The following is a 22528-nucleotide window of genomic DNA, read 5'->3' as shown; positions in this document are numbered from 1 at the left end:
GAGTGTATTGCTTGCACATGGGTAGGTGCACCCATATTGTGCAGTGAGTGCCTGCGAAGGTCAGAAGAGGGCATCAGATTCCCTGACTTTCATCTGACCTGAAGTTATGGATGGTTGTTAGCTGCCATGTGGATGCTGGGAACTGAACCCAGGTCCTCTGGAAGAGCAGCCAGTGCTCTTAACTGCTGAGCCATCTCTCCAGGCCCTAAACCTACCATTTTAAATGTGTAAAAGAAAGACTGCTAAAATAACAATCAACATTTTTTCAGAGGAAGAGAACAGGACATAGAATATGACCATACATGGCCTGATATAAACAAAATTTTACCAGCCAGATGTGGTGGCACATGCTTGTAATCCTAGCATGCAAGAGGATTAGTTCAGGTTTAAGGCCACGCTGTGATATATAGTAAATACCAGGTTAGCCAGGACTATATAGTGAGACCCCATCTTAAAATGAATAAATAATAAAAACTTGAAAGACATGCAAAGAAATATGCAATGTAAACAAGTCAAGAAAAATAGTGGTGGACACACCTTATAAACTTAGCACTCTGGACGTGAGGCAGGACTGCCATGAGAGTATGAGACCAACCAAAACTAAACGGCAAGACCTTTTCTGGGGCGGGGGGCAACCAATAGAAATAGGACTTGATAGGGTACAGATGCTAAATTTAAGAAAGATTTCACAATATCTATCATAAATATGTTCATTTACAAAAGAGTTACAGTTAACTTCGGTTGATCTAACACATAGAAACAAAAGCAGAGCATGCCAAATAGTTTCTGCCACCATTTCTACCAAGTGACACACACAAGAAACCTGTATATCCTGTGCCTGCACTTTCAGGTGATCCTTGGTTGTTTAAACGGTCTTCCAGTGGAGAAACGTCTCCCAGAAGGATTGCTGAAAACACAAAGTTATGATTTTACCCTGTTCCTTTTGGTTCTTTTATCACATTGCATCAGCAGAAGGAAAAATTAAAACAGATATGTTCAAATACTTAAAGTAATGAACTAATGGAGAATATCATCAGCGAAATGAACATTATTTAAAACCAAATGGGGAGTCTGGAGAGACGGCTCAGCGGTTAAGGGCACTGGCTGCTCTTGCAGAGAACCTGGGTTTGATTCCCAGCATCCACATGGTGGCTAACAACTGTCCATAACTCCAGTTCCAGGGATTCTGACGCCCTCTTCTGACCTCCGGAGGCATTGCACAACATGGTACACCTATCTACATGCAAGCAATATACTCATACACATAAAATAAAAATAAGTAAAATATTAAACGAAGCAAACCAAATGGGTCTCTTCCTAAGCCAGCACTCCACAAAGACAAAGCCATGTTCAGCTCAAGGGTCAAGATCATGAAGCCTAACAGCAAGAGAACAGATAGGTCCAAACTGGGCCTTTCCTAGGTGATGATCAAGCTAGGGAGGGACATTGACCTTTAGGGCCAGGTGTAAGAACTCAAATCAAAGCAGTTGAAAGCTATCATAAGTATTGTTCCAGGTCCTCAAACAGAAATCTTTCTAGATAATCCAAGTTCAGCTGGTACGCAAATTGGAGAAAAAGTTCAGTGCAAAGCAAGTCATCCTTATTGCTCAGAGAATTCTGCCTAAGCCAGCTTGAAAAAACACTGTATGAAAAATAAACAAAAAGGATCCCAAAAGCATACCTGACCGCTATGTATGATGTAGTCCCCAAGGACTCTTCCCAACTCTTCCCAAGTGAAACTGGATGGCAGCTGGCTCATAAAGGTTCCTTGAAACAAAGCCTACCTAACAGAACATGGAATACAAGGCTGAAGCATACAGACAAGGATGCTAATTTTGAATTCACAAGGCTTTAACTGTAAAGAAATATGAGGGCCAGGGTTGAGTGCTTGGTGTTAAGCCTGACAACTTGGATCCCCAGAACCCACATGAAAGAGAGAACTGACCCCCACAAGTTGTCCTCTAACCACCATGCTCAGTATGACACACATGTACCCACATACCCATACCCAACACCCCCCAACATACATACACACACTGAAAAAAAATGCTTAAATGATAACTAAGTTTAGACACAAGAAAAGAGTCATGCAAATCACTGATGACGAATGAAAAAAATATCCAAAATCAGGGCAAAGTTTCATACACATGTAGTCCCAGCTACTCAGAAGATTGAGGTGGGAGGACTGTTATCAACTAAGAAGCTCAAGGCCAACCTGCACAACAGAGTAAGACATTAGCTCTCTTCCACTAAAGCAATATTACCCAACCTGAAGAACAGAAGTTAAAAAAATGAAGAAAAGTAAGTAGTCTTCAGAACCTGTAAGAAAATATCAACCAGTCTAAACTATATGTAATGGAAGTCCCAGGGGGGAAGGAAAAGAAGACAGGAAAAGTATTTTAAAAGCATGGGAAACATTTCCTAAAATTAGGATGTGAAAATCGTAGCAAACTCTAAAAGGATAAATATAAAGGAACACTTGTTTAAGTGAACATTACTGCAGACCACAGACAGAGGCTGGGGAGACAGCTCAGAGGACAGCAGCAGGAAGATCCCAGGGCTTGCTGACCAGCCCGTTCAGTAAATTAGTGGTAAGCTTCAAGGTCAGTGGTGAGCCTGTCTCCAAAAATAGGATGGGCTGGACGTGGTGGCACACTCTTTTAATCCCAGCACAGAGGCAAAGGTAGGCAGATCTCACTGAGTTCAAGGCCAGCCAGGGCTGCATAGTGAAACCTTCTCAAAAAAGTCCAAATGTAGTGAAAATAAAAAAAAAAAAAAAAACAACAAAAAAAAAAAACCCAACAACAAAAAAAACTAATAATAAATAAAATAGTTTTTTAAAAGGTGGGCTTTTCCTTCAGTAGCCCACTCCCATTCTTGAGAGTGCTTTTCCTTTCTTAATCCTTTCTTACTATAAATAAATCGTCTCTGAAGACACGAGACACCAATCTCTGGCCTACACAGCTGCACACACAGATGTACACCTGCATACCATTCCCTCCCTCCTCCACACACAATACAAAGACAAAAACTTGTTCCAGGGAATCTGACATCCTCTTCTGGCCTCTGCAGGCACTGCACACATGCAGTGCACTTATACATGTGCAGGCAAAACATTCATACACATATTTATTATAAATAATAAAAATATTTTTTAAAACTGGAAAAACCCAGGTGTGGTGGCACATACCTTTAATCCCAGCACTGGGGAGGCAGAGGCAGGCGGATTTCTGTGAATTCCAGGCCAGCTTGGTCTACATAGCGAGTTCCAGGCCAGCTGGGACTACAGGGAAATCCTGTCTCAGAAAGACAAAAAAAACAAAAACAAAAAAACTTGAAAGATGTCAGAAGAAAAACACATATTACAGAAGTATAATATGACTCAAAAAGACTTAAAAAACATCATCAGGGGCTGGAGACATGGCAAAGTGATTAGAAGAACTGGCTGCTCTTACAGAGGACCTGGCTTCAATTCCCAACACCCACATGGTGACTAACAACAGTTCATAACTCTAGTTCTAGGGAGCTGATGCCCTCTTCTGACCTCTGTAGGCACTGCATGACATGGGTGCACTTACACACATGCAGGCAATACACTCATACACAAAAATAAAAATAATAAATAATATTTTTTAAAAAGGGTAAAGGGAAAAGGGATTAGTGATGTAGCTCAGTGGCAAGTGCTTGCCTACCACGTTGTGATGCCCAGCACTGTAAAAAAATTAAAACAAAAACTAAAACGAGGGCAAGGAAAAGATATATGTATATATATTATATATGTATATTATATATTATATATAACTATATATGTATATATACACATTATATATATATAATTTTTTTGGTCTTTTTGAGACAGGGTCTCCCTGTAGCCCCAGCTGTCCTGGAACTCACTATGGGATTAAAGGCGTGCGCCACCACGCCCGGCCCAGTAAAGGTATTTTAAGATTAAAAAAAAAAAAATGACATCATTTGTGGCTGAAACACCTGCACCAAAAAAAAAAAAATTGTTTAAAAATGGTTACTCTGGGGGCTGGAGAGATGGCTCAGCGGTTAAGAGCACTGACTGCTCTTGCAGAGGACCCAAGTTCAATTCCCAGCACCTACATGGTGGCTACGAACCGTCCTTAACTCCAGTTCCAGGGGAATCCAAAGCCCTCTTCTGACCTCCGCGGCATTGCACAACACGGGTGCACTCACATACATGCAGGCAATACACTCATACACATAAAACAAAAATAATATTTAAAAAAAATATTTATTCTGAAAACAGAAACCAAGATACACAGGAAAATGAAGAGCACCAGAAATATTTCGTGATAAACAGACAAGACAGTTTTCCTCCTTGAATTTTTCTGAACAAAAATTAACTGTTGAAAACAAAAAAACATTGTAAAGTAGGAGTATAACATTGAAAAACAGAATAGGGTTGAGGTGTGTTTCAGTGTGGAGCATGTGCTTAGTATGTATTGGTTCTTGGTTCAATACCCAGCACAAAAATAAAATGAAACACTCAAAATGAACAAAATGAAGAATACTGAAAGAGTACCCCCAAACAGCCATGGTCACCCCAAGATCACTTGCTATCTTCTTTGGTTGAGGTGTCTGTTCTAATCTTTTGCTTATTTCTAAATCAAACTGTTCATTTTCATTGTCATTTCTTTTTTTCTTTTTGGTCTTTTTGAGACAGGGTCTCCCTGTAGCCCCAGCTGACCTGGAACTCACTATGTAGACCAGGCTGGCCTTGAACTCACAGAGATCTCCCTGCCTCTGCCTCCCGAGTGCTGGGATTAAAGGCATGCACCATCATGCCCGGCCATTTTCATCTTCTTATGGTAGAGTTTCAGAAGTCCTTTTTCTACTTGGAATGGCAGTCCTTTATTAGACATGTCTACTGTAAGCATTTCCCCTCAGTATGCAGCTTGTCTTCAAATGCTCACAACATTATTTTTCACATGGAATTTTTGGCTTTATTTTAATGAAGTCCAGCTTATCAATTACTTTTTTCATGCTGTTGTAACTTTAAAAGTCATCACCAGGGCAGGAGAGATGGCTTAGTGGTTAAGAGCACTGGCTGCTCTTGCAGAGGACTCAGGGTCGATTCCCAACACCTACATGGTGGCTAAGAACTGTCTGTAACTCCACGGGCATTGCATGACACAGGTGCACTTAGATACGCAGCCCAATACACTCATACACATAAAAAAATAAGATGGTTCACTTGGTAAAGTGCTTGCTCTGTAAGCATAGAAGACCTGGGTTCATATTCCCAGTGCCCACATAAAAGCCTGGCAAAACACATCTCTAACCCTAGCACTGGTGAGGGAGGCAGAGATAGATGGATTTCCAAAGGTCATCAGCCAGCCAGCCTAGCTCAATTGATCAACTCCAGGTTCAGTGAGAAACTCTGCCTCAAAAAACTAAGTAGGAGAGCAAATGAAGATGCCCAACATCAATCTCTGGCATACGTACACACATGAACAAATACACAGACCCCTATACATACAAGATTAGCTTTATAAAATGAGTCTGGCAGTGTCCTAAAGCACTGACCAAAAGCAACCTGGGGAGGAAAGTGTTCATCTTACATTTTTACAGTCCATCATCAAGGGATGCCAAAGCAGGAATTCAAGCAGCTACCTGAAGGCAGGAACTCAGACCATGGGGGAACGCTGCTCGCTGGCTTGCTCAGCTACCTTTCTTAAATAGCCCAGGCTCACCTGTCCACAGTAGGCTGGGCTCTCACTTAGCAATCAAGAAAATGCTTGGCAGACATGCCTGGGGCCAGTCAGATGGAGGAAATTCCTCAGTTGAGATTCTCTTTTCTCAGGAATGTCTAGGTTTGTGTCAAGTTGACAAACAGTATGACAGGCAGGTTTACCCATTTCTGTTGTCTGAAACTTTGTGTAGCCCCTTTTTGAGGAGTTGGTAAAGCTAACTTTTGAAAAAATAAACACATTTGAACCTGCCATCTAGGAGTGGGTGTGGGGAGAAGGGAATATTTTTGATTACCAACCTCTTTTCTTTAATGATGTTTGGTTTGTTAAAGATTTCTATTTCTTCCACAGTGAATGAGTCAGTTTTGGTGTGTGTGGGCTTATACATATGTATGCACATGTATATTTCTTATATAGATATAAGAAAAATATAGGAGATATGTCAGAAAATATATTATTAGAAATATATATGATGCTGGGCATGGTAGCACATGTGTAATCACAGCACTTGAGTGGGAGGCAGAGGCATAAGGATCAGGAGTTCAAGGGCATCCTCAGCTACACAGTGAGTTGGAGACCAACATGGGCTATATAAGGCCAGTTCTCAAAAAAGAAAGATGATTGATAGACAGACAGACAGATAATAGATAGATGATAGATTTAGATGAGTTAAGTGTTAAAAAATTACTATAATCTGCAAAAAAAAAAAACCTGTTTTTGTTTTTAAAAAATAAATCTGCCAGCACTCAGGAGGGAGAGGCAGGCAAATCTCTGTGAGTTCAAGGCCAGCCTAGTCTATGTAGTGAGTTCCAGGTCAGCTGGGGCTATAGGGAGAGCTAAAAAAAAAAAAAAAAAAAAAAAAAAAAAAAAAAAAAAGAAGGAAGAGTTTATCTGACTTCTGGTTCCATGGGGGATTAGAGTCCATCATGACAGAGGAGACATGGTGGCAGGAGGCGGCCAGAACAGAAATCTGAGTGCTCACATCTTCAAGCAGGCACAGGAAGCGGAGAACAGAGAAGAAAACTGAAAATCCAGCAAGGCTTAAGAACACTCAAAGCCCTCCGCCCCCAGTGACATGCTTCCTCCAGCATGGCTACACCTCCTAAAGGGTCCATGACCCTCCCCAGACAGCACCATAAACTAGGCACCAAATGTTCCAATATTTGAAGACCATGGGGAACACTTCCACAGCAGCCTATGTCACATTTGGTGCATCTGACTGTGGAGGCTGTACAGAGGCAGGTACAGGCTTGGAAAGATCATTGAGTTTTCTCCCTTCATTCTCAGCCCATGTTCTTCTTGTGTGGGAATCCACAGGAGTATGAGGCTCAGGTGCTTCTTCCTTTGTCCAAGGCCTGAATAACTACATCTTTGTTGACCAGCTTCTTGGCTGGGGGAACTCTATGACTATGCAGTGACAGCCCCTGATCCTTCTGCTTTTTGAGGCAGTGAATGAAGAGCCGATGCTACATTTCTGAAAGATCCCTCATCCGGCTTTCTCTTCTTTTCTACAGCATGTCGAGGGTTGTTTCATAATATGGAAATAATCAGCCAGTATAAACAATGACATCAGAGTCAGTGAAAGAGCTTTTCATCTTTTGTCTTAATGAACTTCATTTTTAAAAATATTTTATTTAGCCTGGTCTCCATAGTGAACCCAGGACAGCTGGGGCTACAGAGAGACCTTGTCTCAAAAAGACCAAAAAAAAATTTATTTATTATTTTTATTTTACATGTATGAGTGTTATGCCTGCATGTAGGTAAGGGCACCCGTATTGTGCAATGCCTGCGGAGAACAAAAGAGGCTGTTGGAGCCCCTGGGACTGGAGTTCCAGACAGTTGTTAGCTGCCATGTGGGTGCTGGGATTCAAACCTGGGTCTTCTGCAAGAAGTGTTCTTTTTTAAAAAAAAAAATTATTTTTATTTTACGTGTATGCGTGTATTGCCTGCATGTAGGTAAGTGTACCCATGTCGTGCAATGCCTGTGGAAGACGGAAGAGGCTGTCGGACCCCCTGGAACTGGAGTTACTGACAGTTGTGAGCTGCCATGTGGGTGCTGGGACTTGAACCCCAGTCTTCTGCAAGAACAGCCAGTGTTCTTAACCGCTGAGCCCTCTCTCCAGCCCCGAACTTCATTCTTAGAAACACAATAGTATTGCTGCTTTATTTGCTGGTACATTCTTTGTAGGCATTATTATAATGTTGTTACAGCATAAGAGTCAGGCCCAGCAAAACCAGATAGTGACTGGTTTTCTAAGTCTCTTGAAGAAGAAACAACACAAAACGGTCATTGGATCTCAACTTTGCCACAATCATAGAAATTACTACTATCTTTTTAAAGACTGATCTTACCATATAACTTTAGCTGGCCTGGAGCTTGATATGTACACCAGGAGGCCTCTGCCTCCCACATGCCAGGTTTAATGGTGGATACCACCAGCCTGGCTAGAAATTATCTTTAAATAAACCTCTTTTTTTTTTTTTTTGTGGTCTTTTTGAGACAGAGTCTCTCTGGAGCCCCAGCTGTCCTAGAACTCACCTAGAACTCAAGACCAGGCTGGCCTTGAACTCACAGAGATCTGCCTGCCTCTGCCTCCCAAGTGCTGGGATTAAAGGCGTGCACCACCACACCCAGCTATATTTATTTTTTTTATCTTATGTATACAAGTGCATTGCCTACATGTGTGTAAGCGCAACTGTGTCATGCAATGCCACACATCAGAAGAGGGCATTGGATTCCCCTGGAACTGGAGTTAAGAATGATTCTTAGCCGCCATGTGGGTGCTGGGAATCAAACCCTGGTTCTCTGCAAGAACAGTCAGTACTCTTAACTGCTGAATCATCTCTCTAGCTCCCTGTTCCTATGTATTTTAATTCAGTTGTAATTGTAATGCATACATGATGTCCTATTTCTTTTTTTACTTAACATATTACAATTATTTTTCATGTTTAACATAGTCATCTAGTAATTATTTTTAATGGCTAAAATGTTTAGCAAGATGTATCAGATGGGCTGGGGATGTAACTCAACAGTAGAACATCATGCTCAGTATTAAATCTCCAGAATCAATTAAAAAGAAAGAAATTATCAGACATATAGTAGCCACTTTTCTATTAAGAGGCATTTAGATATGTTCATACATGCCCCCCACCTCTGTTGGTATGAACAACAGTGTAGTTCAGTGATTAGGAGCTCATACTGTGTCCTTTGATCTTTTTAAAAATACCTACCTCATGAAGTTGTTTTGGGGATTCAGTGAGGTAATGTGTTGTACATAATGCATGTAGCACAGTGGTTATTCTGACTACATGGTTCTGAATAAATGCTAATTAATGCTAATGACCGTGGAACTGATGTGTTAATGCATACAGCTTTTTATTAAATTGACAATTTTGGGACTAACTGAAGTAGAAGTTTATCAAGTCTATGTATATTTTTTATGCTTCCTATGTATAATTTTGTGGTTTGGGGTTTTTTTCTTTTCGGTCTTTTTGAGACAGGGTCTCCCTGTAGCCCCAGCTGTCCTGGAACTCACTATGTAGACCAAGCTGGCCTTGAACTCACAGAGATCCGCCTGCCTCTGCCTCCCAAGTACTGGGATCAAAGGCATGCACCACCACACCCATCGATTTTATGTTTTAAAAGTTGCCTCATGTAACAGTAACATTTACAACAAAGATACCATTTTCATTATACTTTGCCAGCAACTGGGGACCAAGCCTGAGGACCTGAGTTCAATCCCCAGGCCATACATGGTGGAAGGAGAAAACTGACTCCAGCAATTTGTCCTCTTGATAGCCACATGCTCACCATGCATGGTATATACATGTACGCACATGCTCACAAAAACAAAGACACAAAAATATGATAATATTTTAAAAAATATTAAGAGAGCTGGGCATGGTGGTGCACGCCTTTAATCCCAGCATTTGGAAGTTCAAGGCAAGCTGGTCTCCATAAAAAATTCCAGGTCAGTTGGGGGTACAGAGAGACCCTGTCTCAAAAAGACAAAAAAAAAAAATTAAGAGAAATCAAAGAAGACAGAAATCCATTTCTTTTAGCTTCTTTTGGTTTTCAGTGAACTCTTATAGAATCCTGCCAAATGTAAGGCAAATTTGGCAGTCAAAACTTTTTTAAAATGTATCAAAAACTTTCTCTCAAAGGGCTTAATGATAACTAATAATTTATGAAATCACAAATTCTTCTCTTAAAATTAGCATAACAGATTAAAGTAAATCTTGCTTCCCTCATCTCTGAAACAGAAATAGTCATAGTCTGATCCACCTCTCAAAAAATGAATGCTGTTGGCTGGGTGTGGTGGCACACGCCTTTAGTCCCAGCACTCAGGAGGCAGAGGTAGGCAGATCTCTGTGAGTTCTAGGCACCTTCTTTACCACAGCTACTCCATGTTAAAGTTTAGGCTGACTCTAGTCTCTGAAATTATCAGGCAATTGGCCCAGGGTATGGGAACACATGTCAGCTGGACCTTGGTTGTCTTGGGAACAAGTCAGAGTGTCTCAGAGTACACCTGCTAACTGCAGATTTATGGCTTCTGTAGTTATGCTTGGCTTGTTTCTGCAAAATAGTAATTGTTACTTAATAGAAAAGAAATTGTTAAGGGGACTCTCCACCTGTAAGCTTGGGAACTTCAACTTTTCACCCCTGATTAATGGTTTTTCTGTATAAAAGCTTACCCTAGAGATGGCTCGATGCTACTCACTTGGGTTCCCAACACCCCTGTATAGAAGCCCTAACCAGCAAAACTTTGAGTAGTCTTCTCTGGTGAAGCACCCCACAAGAAGAACAGTTGCTGGTACTGCAGAGGACTCAGGATTGGTTCCCAGCACCCATACAGAGGCTCATAATAATCTGTAATGCCAGTTTCAGGGGATCCAATGCCTCCTTCCGGCCTCCACAGGCACTTGTACACACATTGTGCGCAGACAAGCAGATACACACACACATACACAGATAAAATAAATTTTAAAATTAAGTTAATCATCTTAATCTGTATAGCAGACCTAGTTAAAATCTGATTGAATTATGTACCTTCTCACTAGAAAATGCACATATACACAAAACTGATGCCAGGCATGTGGCTCAAAAAAACAAAACAAAACAGGGTCTTCCTGTAGCCGCCTTGAATTCACAGAGATCCATCTGCCTCTGCCTCCTGAATGCTGGGATTAAGGGCGTGTGCCACCAAACCACATAGCTAGGGAGACCCCGTTTTTAAGAAACAAAAAACAAAGACTTCTTGACATCAAAAGGGTGGAGTATAAGGAAGACATAAATTTTCTGACTTGGAAAAAAACATTTTAAAAAAAATCTTTTTGAGACTGGGTTTTCCTGTACCCCAGCAGGCCTAGAACTCACTATATAGACTAGGCTGGCCTTGAGATCTGCCTGCCTCTGCCTCCCATAGTGCTGAGATTAAAGACCTGCAAATCATAGGTTAAACTGTACACAGTTAATTTTGTCAATAAAAAAGGAAGGACTGGGGCTGGAGAGATGGCTCAGCTGTTAAGAATACTGGTTGTTCTTGCAGAAGACCCAGGTTTGAATCCCAACACCCATATGGCAGCTAACACTGTCCGTAACTCCAGTTCCAGGGGATCCGACAGTCTCTTCTGTCCTCCGAGGGCATGGTACAACACGGGTGCACTTATCTACAAGCAGGCAATACACACATACACATAAAATAAAAAATAAGCCAGGCGTGGTGGCACACATCTTTAATCCTAGCACTTGAGAGGCAGAGGCAGGTGGATCTCTTTGTGAATTTGAGGCCAGCCTGGTCTACATAGTGAGTTCCAGGACAGCTGGGGCTACAGGGAGACACTGTCTCAAAAAGACAAAAAAATAAATAAATAAATAAATTTTTTTTAAAAAAAGGGAGGACTAAGGGGTTTAGCTCAGGAGTACTGCTCATAGCCTGTCATGTACAAGGTCTTGCATTCTATCCCCAGCACTGCAATAAATAAAGTTCAACATAAACATGCATTAAGAAAAAGATAATTTTTAAAATATAGGTTAAGGGGGCTGGAGAGATGGTTCAGGGGTTAAGAGCACTTGTTGCTCTTGCAGAGGATCCAGGTTCAGTTCCCAGCACCCACATGGCAGTTAAGAGCTGTCCTTAATTTCAGTTCCAAGGGATCCAATGCCATCTTCTGGCTTCTGCAGATATTATGTTCACATGGTGTACATATACATGTAGACAAAACACTCATACACATAAAATAAAAATAAATAAATAAATAAAATGTAGGTAAGGATGTTTTCAACATCTGTCACCCATGGATCTTCGGGGGGATCTGGCTGGCTAGGCAGGTGTGCCTTTCCTCTATCACTGCTCCACGTGCATCCCTCCCAAAGCTGCAAACTGGGGTCAAAGAGACAAAAGTTTCCCTGAAAGAGAAGAAGCATTGTTCAGCCAAGGCTGTGTGAGTGGCTGCTCTCTGCTGCTACACCCACCAAACAAACGCTTAAATTTGGATAAACAGGCAACTACAATATGAATACAAGAAACAGAAAAACCCAAGAGTAAGAACAGAGCTATAAACATGGCCTTCCTCCCATTCCCCACTTCTTCACTCTTTCTCATTACTTGAGTAAGGACACAACAGGAAGGAATCACAGATCCAAGCGTGTTGGGCAAACTGAAACAATCATGTTTCACTAAACAGAAATTTATTATAGAAGTAGTTCTGCAAATAAATATGTACACACACGAAGATACAAATGGAATACACAAGTGAACCAGCATATAATGTAGAATAGTAACGTGTATATTTATATGTAGTAATGAGAAATCATAAACACATAATAACCAATCTAACTTCGTGGACATAATTTTTTTTTGGTCTTTTTGAGACAGGGTCTCCCTGTAGCCCCAGCTGGCCTGGAACTCACTATGCAGACCAGGCTGGCCTCAAACTCACCTCAAACTCACAGAGATCCACCTGCCTCTGCCCCCCAAGTGCTCAGAACTAAAGACATGCACCACCATGCCCGGCTGTGGGCATAATTCTTAAAAAATAAGGGGGATTAGGCCAGGTGTGGTGGCACACACCTTTAATCCCAGCACTTGGGAGGCAGAGGCAGGCAGATCTTTGTGAGTTTGAGGCCAACCTGGTCTACGTAGTGAGTTCCAGAACAGCTGGGGCTACAAAGTAGACCCTGTCTCAAAAAGACAAAAATAAAAATAAATAGAAAATAAAACAACACAGTATTTCTAATCCTGGAGGATTATGAGCATGTTATCATCACTAAAAGCAATAGGGACATCAACTGCAATTTAAGAAGATATGTTAGACATATTTCAGAGTAAGTCTCAAAAGGAATACTTTAAGTGACAATCAAAGCTATTCTGTTTAAGGTTGGCTGGCATGTCTGTGATAGACAAGTGAAAAATTAAACATCTTCAGCATAGAAATGATAACATTTAAAAGCAAGAGAGCTGGGGCTGGAAAGATGGCTCAGTAGGTAAGGTGTCTTGCTGCCAAGCCTGACAGCCTGAGTTTGATTCCTGGGACACGACTCCTACAAGCTGTCCTCTGATCATCACATGTGTGCCATGACATGTATATGCCTCCCCCTCACACTCGCACACACACATCAAATTTTTTTTTTTTTGAGACAGGGTCTCCCTATAACTCCAGCTGGCCTTGATCTAAAAGATCAAACTCACAGAGATCCACCTGCATCTGCCTCCCCAGTGATAGGATTAAAGGCGTGTACCACCATGCCCAGCTGCAACAAAATATTTTCTAAAGCAGGGAAGCAGAAGCGGTCTGAATTTAACATAGAATAATGGTGCATAATAAATAAAAGAAGAAAGGCGCACTTGTGATTGAACTTAGAGGAATATCCCCTGGGCTACCACAGAAGCACCTTGAACTCAACTCTATCATTGTCCTTATCACACCACATTTTATCTGCAGATCTGCTTCTATCCTCTACCACTTTTTCATGGCAAAGCAGATATTCAATACAAAGTTTACTGAACAGGGCTGGAGCGATTGCTCAGTAGTTTAAAGCACTGGCTGCTCTTGCAGAGGACCTGGGTTTGATTCCCAGCATGGTGGGAACAGCTGTCCTTAACTCCAGTTCCAGGGGATCCAACACCCTCTTCTGACCTCCTCTGGCACTGCACGACAAGAGTGTGCTTACATACATGCAGGCAATACACTCATACATATAAAATAAAAATGATAAATAGAGCTGGGCGTGGTGGTGCACGCCTTTAATCTCAGCACTCGGGAGGCAGAGGCAGGCAGATCTCTGTGAGTTCAAGGCCAGCCTGGTTTACACAGCGAGTTCCAGGACAGCTGGGGCTACAGAGAGCCCCTGTGTCAAAAAGGCCAAAAAAAAAGATAAATAAAATATTTTTAAAAGTTTACTGAACAGGCCAGGTATGGTAGTGAACACCTTTAATCCCAGCACTTGGGAGGCAGAGGCAGGCAGATCTCTGTTAGTTCAAGGCCAGCCTGGTCTACATAGCAAATTCCAGATCAGCTGGGGCTACAGGAAGACTCTGTCTCAAAAAAAAAAAAAAGTTTACTGAGGAAAGGGATGAATAGTTAGGGAACAGAGAAGAATAGAAGGATAAGGCATTAGAGAGGTGGACAATATGGACCTTACACTGGACTAATAGACAGTGAAGCAAGGTAAAGTATGATGAGCCCACCTGTGCAGAAAATGATGTGGAAAACCCAGAGATAAGGATCTGAGAAGAAACCTGAAGCTGGAATGTTCTGAACCATTCAGCTCCCTAAAGAGAGGACAAGTACTCTAGACACTGATGGAGATCATGTGCCTGATGAAGACAATAGGGTAGTTACACTGAATTCAGAGGTATAGTGTTAATTCTGTGAGGATACACAATTCTTCAGCATCTAGAAACATGATGAGTAATGAATCAGCTGCCAGAGAGTCCCCGACAAAGCTAATTAAACAGTGCAGAGACAGTGGGCCAATTTAAATCAGTTTGCTAATAATGCTACAGGAATGTTAAATAAATAATAATAGCAATAGAGGCATGATTAATGGTGCATAAGCCAGGGAGCTAGGGACTCAAGTCTTGGTCTTGGCCAGTTTCCTTTGTGAGCTTCCCTGAGCAATTTATGCTACCAATTAGTAGGAATAAATAGCATCATGCAAGGAGATTAGCATCATGAGCCCTGACGCTGATGACTGAAGCTGAAGTTGGCTACTAAGTATGATTGGCCATGAACAAATGACTCAATTTTATTGCATACTTGATATATAATAGTTTGAATTTGTAAAAGAGCCACTCACTTTTTATCATGATCATATTAAAATAAAATTATTTTAGCTTTTAAAATAACAATTTTAAAGTAAGGCCATGTATGGTGGCACACACCTTTACTCCCAGCACTTGGGAGGCAGAGGCAGGCAGATCTCTGTGAGTTCACAGCCAGCCTGGTGTACATAGTGAGTTCCAGGCCAGCTGGGGCTACAGGGAGACCCTGTCTCAAAAAGACAAAAACTAAGTCACCATGACACAAATTGTCAAAAATTTTAAAAATATTTTATTATTTTTATTTTATGTGTATGAGTGTACTACCTCCATGTACATGAGTGCACCTGTGTCGTGCAATGCCTCGGAAGTCAGAAGAGGGCTTCTGAGTTCCCTGGAACTGGAATTAAGGACGGTTCGCAGGTGCCATGTGCATGCTAGGAATCAAACCCAGGTCCTCTGCAAGAGCAGCCAGTGCTCTTAACTGCTGAGCCATCTCTCCAGCCCCAGAAATTTTTATTAACATAAAAAGGTGATTATTCCAGGGCTGGAGAGATGCCTCAGCAGTTAAGAACACTGGATGTTTTTGCAGAAGACTGGGGTTCAAATCCCAGCGCCCATATGGCAGTTAACAACTGTCTGTAACTCCAGTTCCAGGGGATCCAACAGCCTCTTCTGTTCTCCATGGGCATTGCATGACACAGGTGCACTTACTTACATGCAGGCAATACACGCATACACATAAAATAAAAACAATAAATAAAAAATTTGGGGGGGGTCTTTTTGAGACAGGGTCTCCCTGTAGCCCTAGTTGGCCTGGATTCACTATGGAGACCAGGCTGGCCTCGAACCCACAGAGATCCACCTGCCTCTGCCTCCTGAGTGCTGGGATCAAAGGCGTGCACCACCATGCCGGACCAAATAAAATATTTTTTTAAAAAGGTGATTATTCCATAAAGGATACTAAATACCCCCTCCCTAGTAGTAACAATGGTAATAAACTGATTTCTTTGTTCTTATGGGCTTTTCATCTTTTCAAAGCACTTTCACAAATATTAGTTCAAGCAGCCATAAGCATTGGACCACTCCTTGCACAAGCATATTAAGTACAGGTTATGTTACAGGAAATACTACCACTTTCCAATTGTTAATAACATACTTCCTCTATTATATGGATTTTTCACTTCTTTCAAAGAACTTTCACACACAGTAACTGGAGCAGTGGCATTAGGAATGAGCTTTCCATTCTTTATATCATCCCAAGGAAATAACCTCCCCACCGCCAAAGCAACAGAAAATAACCCATGATTTGTTTTGTAATTTTTTATTTTTTTGGTCTTTTTGAGACAGGGTCTCACGTACAGTAGACTGGTCTCAAACTCCCTAGTTAGTCAAGAATGACCCTGAACTGATTCTCCTTTCTCTGCCTCTGGAGTTCTGAGATTACAGGCATCAGCCACCACATCCAATCCAAACCCATGACTCTTGAAATTAGATTCAGATCTCCAAGTCTCCAAATCAGAGAAACGCTTCAGGACCATAAATAGATTTTCCCTTTTTCCAGGCATGGACTTCAGGAAGCAGCAGAACAGAGCTATGAAGCTCTAAGTCTGAACTGGGCTGGGAATGTAGCTCAGCTGAGAGAGTGCTTGCCAAGCATGCAAGGAGTACCCGGGTCCCATCCCAGCAAGTATTACTGGATGGTTCCTCAAAAATAAAACACAGAAACAACAAAGGCCAACCAAACAACAACAAAGAAATTAAAGTCTGAGCATAAGAGAGGAAATCCAATCTATCTTGTCTGTTGTTAACTCTTCTGAAAGGAGCACAAGGCCTACAGCATAGTAAATGCTCACTAAATCACCGTGATTTTTACTAAAAGAACATTCTTCTCAAACTCCCATAGAGTTCAGGAACTAAGAGGAAAAAATTCTATTTTTTGTTACATTTCCTTTAAAATTATTTCCAAAAGTGTATATAAGAAAATAAGCTGGGCGTGGTGGCGCATGCCTGTAGTCCCAGCACTCGGGAGGCAGAGGCAGGCAGATCTCTGTGAGTTCAAGGCCAGCCTGGTCTACATAGTGAGTTCCAGGACAGCTGGGACTACAGGGAGACCCTGCTTCAAAAAGACAAAAAAATGTGTATATAAGAAAATAAAATGGGGGCTGGAGAGATGGCTCAGCAGGTAAGAGCACTAGCTGCTCTTGCAGAGGACCCAGGTTCGAATCCCAGCATCCACATGGCGGCTAACAACTGTCTGTAACTCCAATTCCAGGGAATCCAATGCCCTCTTCTGACCTCTGTAGGCATTGCAGGACACAAGTGCACTTACACACATGCAAGCAATACATTCATACACATAAAAATAATAAATAAAATATATTTTCAAAAAAGAAAAGCCAGGCATGGTAGCACACACCTTTAATCCCAGCACTTAGAGGCAGAGACAGGTGGATCTCTGTGAGTTCCAGGCCAGCCTGGTTCTATTATATAGGGAGTACCAGGACAGCTGGTACCAGGACAGCAGCGGCTACAAGGAGGAGCTGTCGCAACGAGAACAATAATAAAATAATAATAATAATAATAATAATAATAATAATAATAATAATAATAAAATCTGCACTAGGATCATGCCCTGTGCCTATAATCCAGTTATTCAGGAGGCTAAGGTAGGAGAATTGAGACTCCAAGGCCAATCTCCAAAAAGGAAGAAAGAAAAAGAGGGAGGGCACCTGGGGGAGGGAGAAATGGTTTACAAAAAAGTATCACAGGCAGCAGTACCCTCATCACTGCACAATTTACTGCTCTTTCAGTATCCAGAATAAATGTTTTTCTGTTGAAAAAAGTTAAGATTACACAGAAAATTCTGAAGTCTATTAAAAAACCAAGGCAGGTTATGGTAGTGAACACCTGTACCTGTAATCCCAGCACTGGAGAGACAAAGACAGGAATACTGAGAATTCGTGGCTAGCCTGGGCTACACAAGACCATTTGTTTGTTTACTCATTCATTCCTTCTGTCTGTGTGGGTATATACATGTGATTGTGTGCAGGTGCATGTATATGCGTGTGTGCATGGCTGTGAAGACCAGAGGACAATCTCACATGCTCAGGTGCTATATATTCTGACATAGGGTCTCTCACTGGGGTGGAAGTCTCACCAATTAGGCTAGGCTAGCTTGGCAGTGAGCCCTAGAGGGATGCTTATTTCCACTCCCCAGGGCAGGGATTATAGTATAAGCCACCACACTCAGCTTTTTTTTTTTTTTTTTTAAATGTTGGTTCTCGGGCACAAACACAGGTCTTCGTGCTTGCAATGCAAATACTTTACTGACTGAGTTATCTCCTCAGCCCAAGTCCCTGTCTTTAAAAAATAAAGGCACAGGATGTGGTGGCACATGCCTTTAATCCCAGCCCTTGGGAGGCAGAGGCAAGCAGATCTCTGTTAGTTCAAGGCCAGCCTAGTCTACATAGTGAGTTCCAGGCCAGCTGTGACTACAGCAAGACCGCATCTCAAAAACCCAAAAAGAGGGCTGTAGAGATGGCTCAGCAGTTAAGAACACTGACTGTTCTTGTAGAATACCTGAGTTCAAATTCTAGCACCCACATGGCAGCTAACAACTGTCCGTAACTCCAGTTCCAGGGGATCCCACGGCCTCTTTTATCCTTTGCAGGCATTGCACAACATGGGTGCACTTACCTACATGCAGACAATACACGCATACACATAAAATAAAAATAATATTTTTTAAAAAAAACCAAAAAGAAAAAGAAAAAAAAAAAAAGATCCCTACCATAAGCATCATGTGGTGGTATATGCATGTAATCCCAAATCTCAGAAGGTAAAGGAAGAAGCATCAGGCTTTTAAGAATAGTTTCTAGCTGGGCATGGTGGCGCACGCCTGTAGTCCCAAGCACTTGGGAGGCAGAGGCAGGCAGATCTCTGTGAGTTCAAGGCCAGCCTGGTCTACATAGTGAGTTCCAGGCCAGCTGGGGCTACAGGGAGACCCTGCTTCAAAAAGACAAAAAAAAAGAAAAAGAAAAAGAAAGTTTCTACAGGAGACCTTGCTCAAATAAATAAATAACCAACTGCAATGCATTTCATAAATACTTATTTTTATAACATTATGCTTTTCTCATGTATTTTTTGTTGTTTCCATTTTATTTTATCTTTTTACAAATGTTTTTGAAGTGTTGTGTATTTCATACAGAAAAACATCTTTATACCCCCTTCTCCTTTGGCACCCTCCTATAGCTCCCCCCCACCGGAGTTTATACATTCTGTCATTTGTGTGAAGGCCTATTAAGTAAAGTTAGTGTCCCCAGATGGCCCTCTGTGCAAGTTCATCTACTGGGATCTAGTCAGTCTATCTACAGTTCCTCCCTTTAAGATCAGCTCTTCCTCACCCAGCAGTAATTATCTGCCAATAATTCCTCAACTAAGATTGGGGACTGTTGTTCATTTCCACAGTTCTGTGCTGGATTTTTGTCTGCTTGAGTTTGCATGGGTATTATGCATGCTAACTCCACTGCTGTAGGTTTGTATGAGAAGGGTCCCAGGAGCCTGTAGTGATGGAATCAAATTAAAGCCCCCCAGGTTAAAGTGGATTCAAACCAAGTCCCCCAGGCCAAAGAAGAATATTCAGAACAAGGGAGTAAGAAGTAAAATAATTCTAACTGCTGAGAAAGAGCTGACCTTTTCATGCTCCGTACACAAGCCGGACATCACCTGAAACTTCCCCCCTCCTACTGCTGCCGGCCCCCTCCCACTGCTACCGGTTGCTACTGGCCCCCTCCCACTGCTGCCAGTTGCTGCCGGCCCCCTTCCCACTGCTGCCGGTTGTGGTTTGTGGTTTTTGCCTTTAAAAATCGCCTGTAAGCTGAGCTCAGGGCTGCTGCTCTCTCTCTCTCTCTGAGTGAGGCAGGGGCCCGTCTGCACAAACGATTAAATCCTCTTGCTTGTTGCATCTCCTGGTCTGAGGACTGAGTTATTGGGGTGCGGCCTCCCATGGACGTTGGGTATCCCAGCCTGGGGGTCCTACAGTAGGACTATTTCTGTATGGTCATGCACCTCCTCCCTGGCTCTTACAATCATTCTGCCCCCTCTTCCATAATAATCCCTGAGCCCTGGGTAGATGGACCTCAATATAAGAGTCCTATCCAGGGACCTACACTCTGTAGACTCTTATTCTCTGCGTCCCTGAGCCCTGGGTAGATGGACCTCAATATAAGAGTCCTATCCAGGGACCAGGGACCTACACTCTGTAGACTCTTATTCTCTGCATTTTGGCCATTTGCGGCCTTTTGTGTTCCTGGCCCTCTGTTGCATGAGAGAGCTTCAGTGATGAAACTTGAAAGATGTATTAGTGTTCTCTTCATCCCTTGTTCTATGTTCCATGAATCTTAAGTGTAGAGGTTGCATCCTAGATGGGCCACTTAGGCTGGGGCAATTCACAGACAATCTTTGTGTGTGACCAGTTGTGGAACTCTGTAAGTATCTCTGTCTACTGAAAAAGAAGCTGCTAGCCAGACTGCTCTTGCAGAAGACCTGGGTTTGATTTTCAGCACCCACAAAGTGGCTAACAACCATCTGTAACTTCAATTCCAGGGGATCTGTTGCCCTCTTCTCACCTCTACCATGCACCCACATACAAGCAGGCAATATACACTCATACATATAAAATAAAAATAATAAGGGCCAGGTGTGGCACATGCCTTTAATCCCAGCACTTGGGTGGCAGAGGCAGGCAGATGTCTGTGAGATCTAGGACTGCCTGGTCTATATAGTGAGTTCCAGGCCAGCTGAGGCTACGGCGAGACCCTGTCTCAATAATACCAAAAAATAAATATAAATAAAGTTTAAAAAAAGAATATTTTTCCCTTCACTACAATATTTAAAAACTGGCACTTGGATTGTGTCAACAGAAGGTTTATTTCCAGGGGAAAGTGCTCTAGTTCTGAAAGCAGTTTACATCCAAATAACATGCTTAGCTGCTATTGAGCCATGAGTGATATGCAGGGGTATTGCTTCTGGAAAGAGTGCAACATGTTGCTTCTGCCAAGCATGGCCTGCCTCCATGGATATGATCAGCTGTCCCCAAAACACGTGTTCAGGTAATAAGCAATTCAAATCTCAAGAATGTTGTTAGGGAGGAGAAGAGTAAATAGGAAACTAGATGTTTGATAACAAACTAGTAAATAATCACTAAAAAATGCAAATACATCCAGACATTTTCTTCATAAAGTTATAGATCAGTTCCTATGAAAACCCTAAATAATTTATAATTTAAATGAAAGAGCATTATAATGCTGACTGTAACCTAAATGCCCATTCAAAACAGTCAAATATAACTGACAGTAAGATACATGTATCTAGCATGTTAAATGTACCTATAGTATACATATAACTAGTATATTAAATGTAAATGCTTAAACCATACCTTAATTCTAATTATCAAATAATTCATATGACTGATTTTAAAATGATGTATTATTAGACACATACAAAACAAACAAGAGCTGGGGCTGTAGCTCGGTGGTAAGTACTTTCCTAGCAAGTGCAAGACCTTGGGTTCTATTCCAGGCATCATGAAAGAGTAATAATTGCTTTGGGAGCTGGTAGTATAGCTCAGTGTTAGAGCATCTTCCTAGCATGTGTGAAGCCTTGGGTTCCATCTCCAACATCAGAAAAGAACATTTACTTTGTAAAATTTGTATATTAACAATTCACTAGAGAAAATACGCCCACTGGATATTTACAGACCAAACAACCATAGACGATAAAAATGGATGCACAACAGTTCTCAGCTCATTTTGGGGTTCTAAAAGCACATGTCATGCCTCTGGCTTACAGATTATTCGGAAGTCAAAGGAAAGAAGAAGTTCTTAAACCCAAGATCATTAGGTTTCTAAACTATTCCAACATCAGAATATAATGTAGAGAACAATATTACTACAAGTCAAAATCATTCCTAGCACACCCCTTTCCTAAATTACATGGGAACAAATACTTTCTATATCGGGGAAACTTTTGCCTGAAGTTGCATAGAGTAGTCAGAAAAGCCCCAGTCACCTGGATGTAATGTCTAATCCTGTATCTATCCAGTGCTACAGCATCAGCAGAATTGCCAGATAAAATGCAGAAGAGCTTACCTGACACAAACTTATACTAAAAAAATTTACTGGTTAGCTGAAACACAAATTAAGTGCACGTCCTATACTTTTATTTTTAAATTTTTTTAAAGGGGCTGGAGAGATGGCTCAGAGGTTAAGAGCACGGACTGCTCTTGCAGAGGACCCAGGTTCGATTCCCAGCACCCACATGGCGGTTTCAAAACGTCCTTAACTCCAGTTCCAGGGGAATCTGAAGCCCTCTTCTGACCCCTGAGGTATTGCATGACACGGGTGCACTCACATATATGCTGGCAATACACTCATACACATAAAATAAAAATAATAAATAAAATATTTTTTAAAAATTTTTTAATGACTGGTCAAGTGTGGGGCTGGAGAGATGGCTCAGTGGTTAAGAATCCTGATTTGTTATTTT

The 22528-nt window shown here is 41.7% G+C and overlaps 1 protein-coding gene across 15 annotated transcripts in view; it reads right to left on the bottom strand.

Annotated features, from left to right (window-relative positions):
- Window positions 1–22528, bottom strand: part of LOC103725603 (RNA-binding protein 14) — a 225448-nt gene that overhangs the window by 74862 nt on the left and 128058 nt on the right. Inside the window, exon 4 of one of the 15 annotated variants that reach the window (XM_029558549.1) lies at window positions 12092–12126. The exons of the other annotated variants lie outside the window; for them this stretch is intronic. Coding sequence (XP_029414409.1) covers window positions 12107–12126 — 20 coding nt within the window. The 3' untranslated portion in view covers window positions 12092–12106. Of the gene's footprint in view, window positions 1–12091; window positions 12127–22528 lie in introns of those variants that run through there. 15 annotated transcript variants of the gene reach the window in all.

This window comes from Nannospalax galili, unplaced genomic scaffold (genome assembly GCF_000622305.1).
Source record: "Nannospalax galili isolate Female #2095 unplaced genomic scaffold, S.galili_v1.0 scaffold89, whole genome shotgun sequence".
Taxonomy (NCBI): Eukaryota; Metazoa; Chordata; class Mammalia; order Rodentia; family Spalacidae; genus Nannospalax; species Nannospalax galili.
This window is presented reverse-complemented; position numbering and strand designations above follow the sequence as displayed.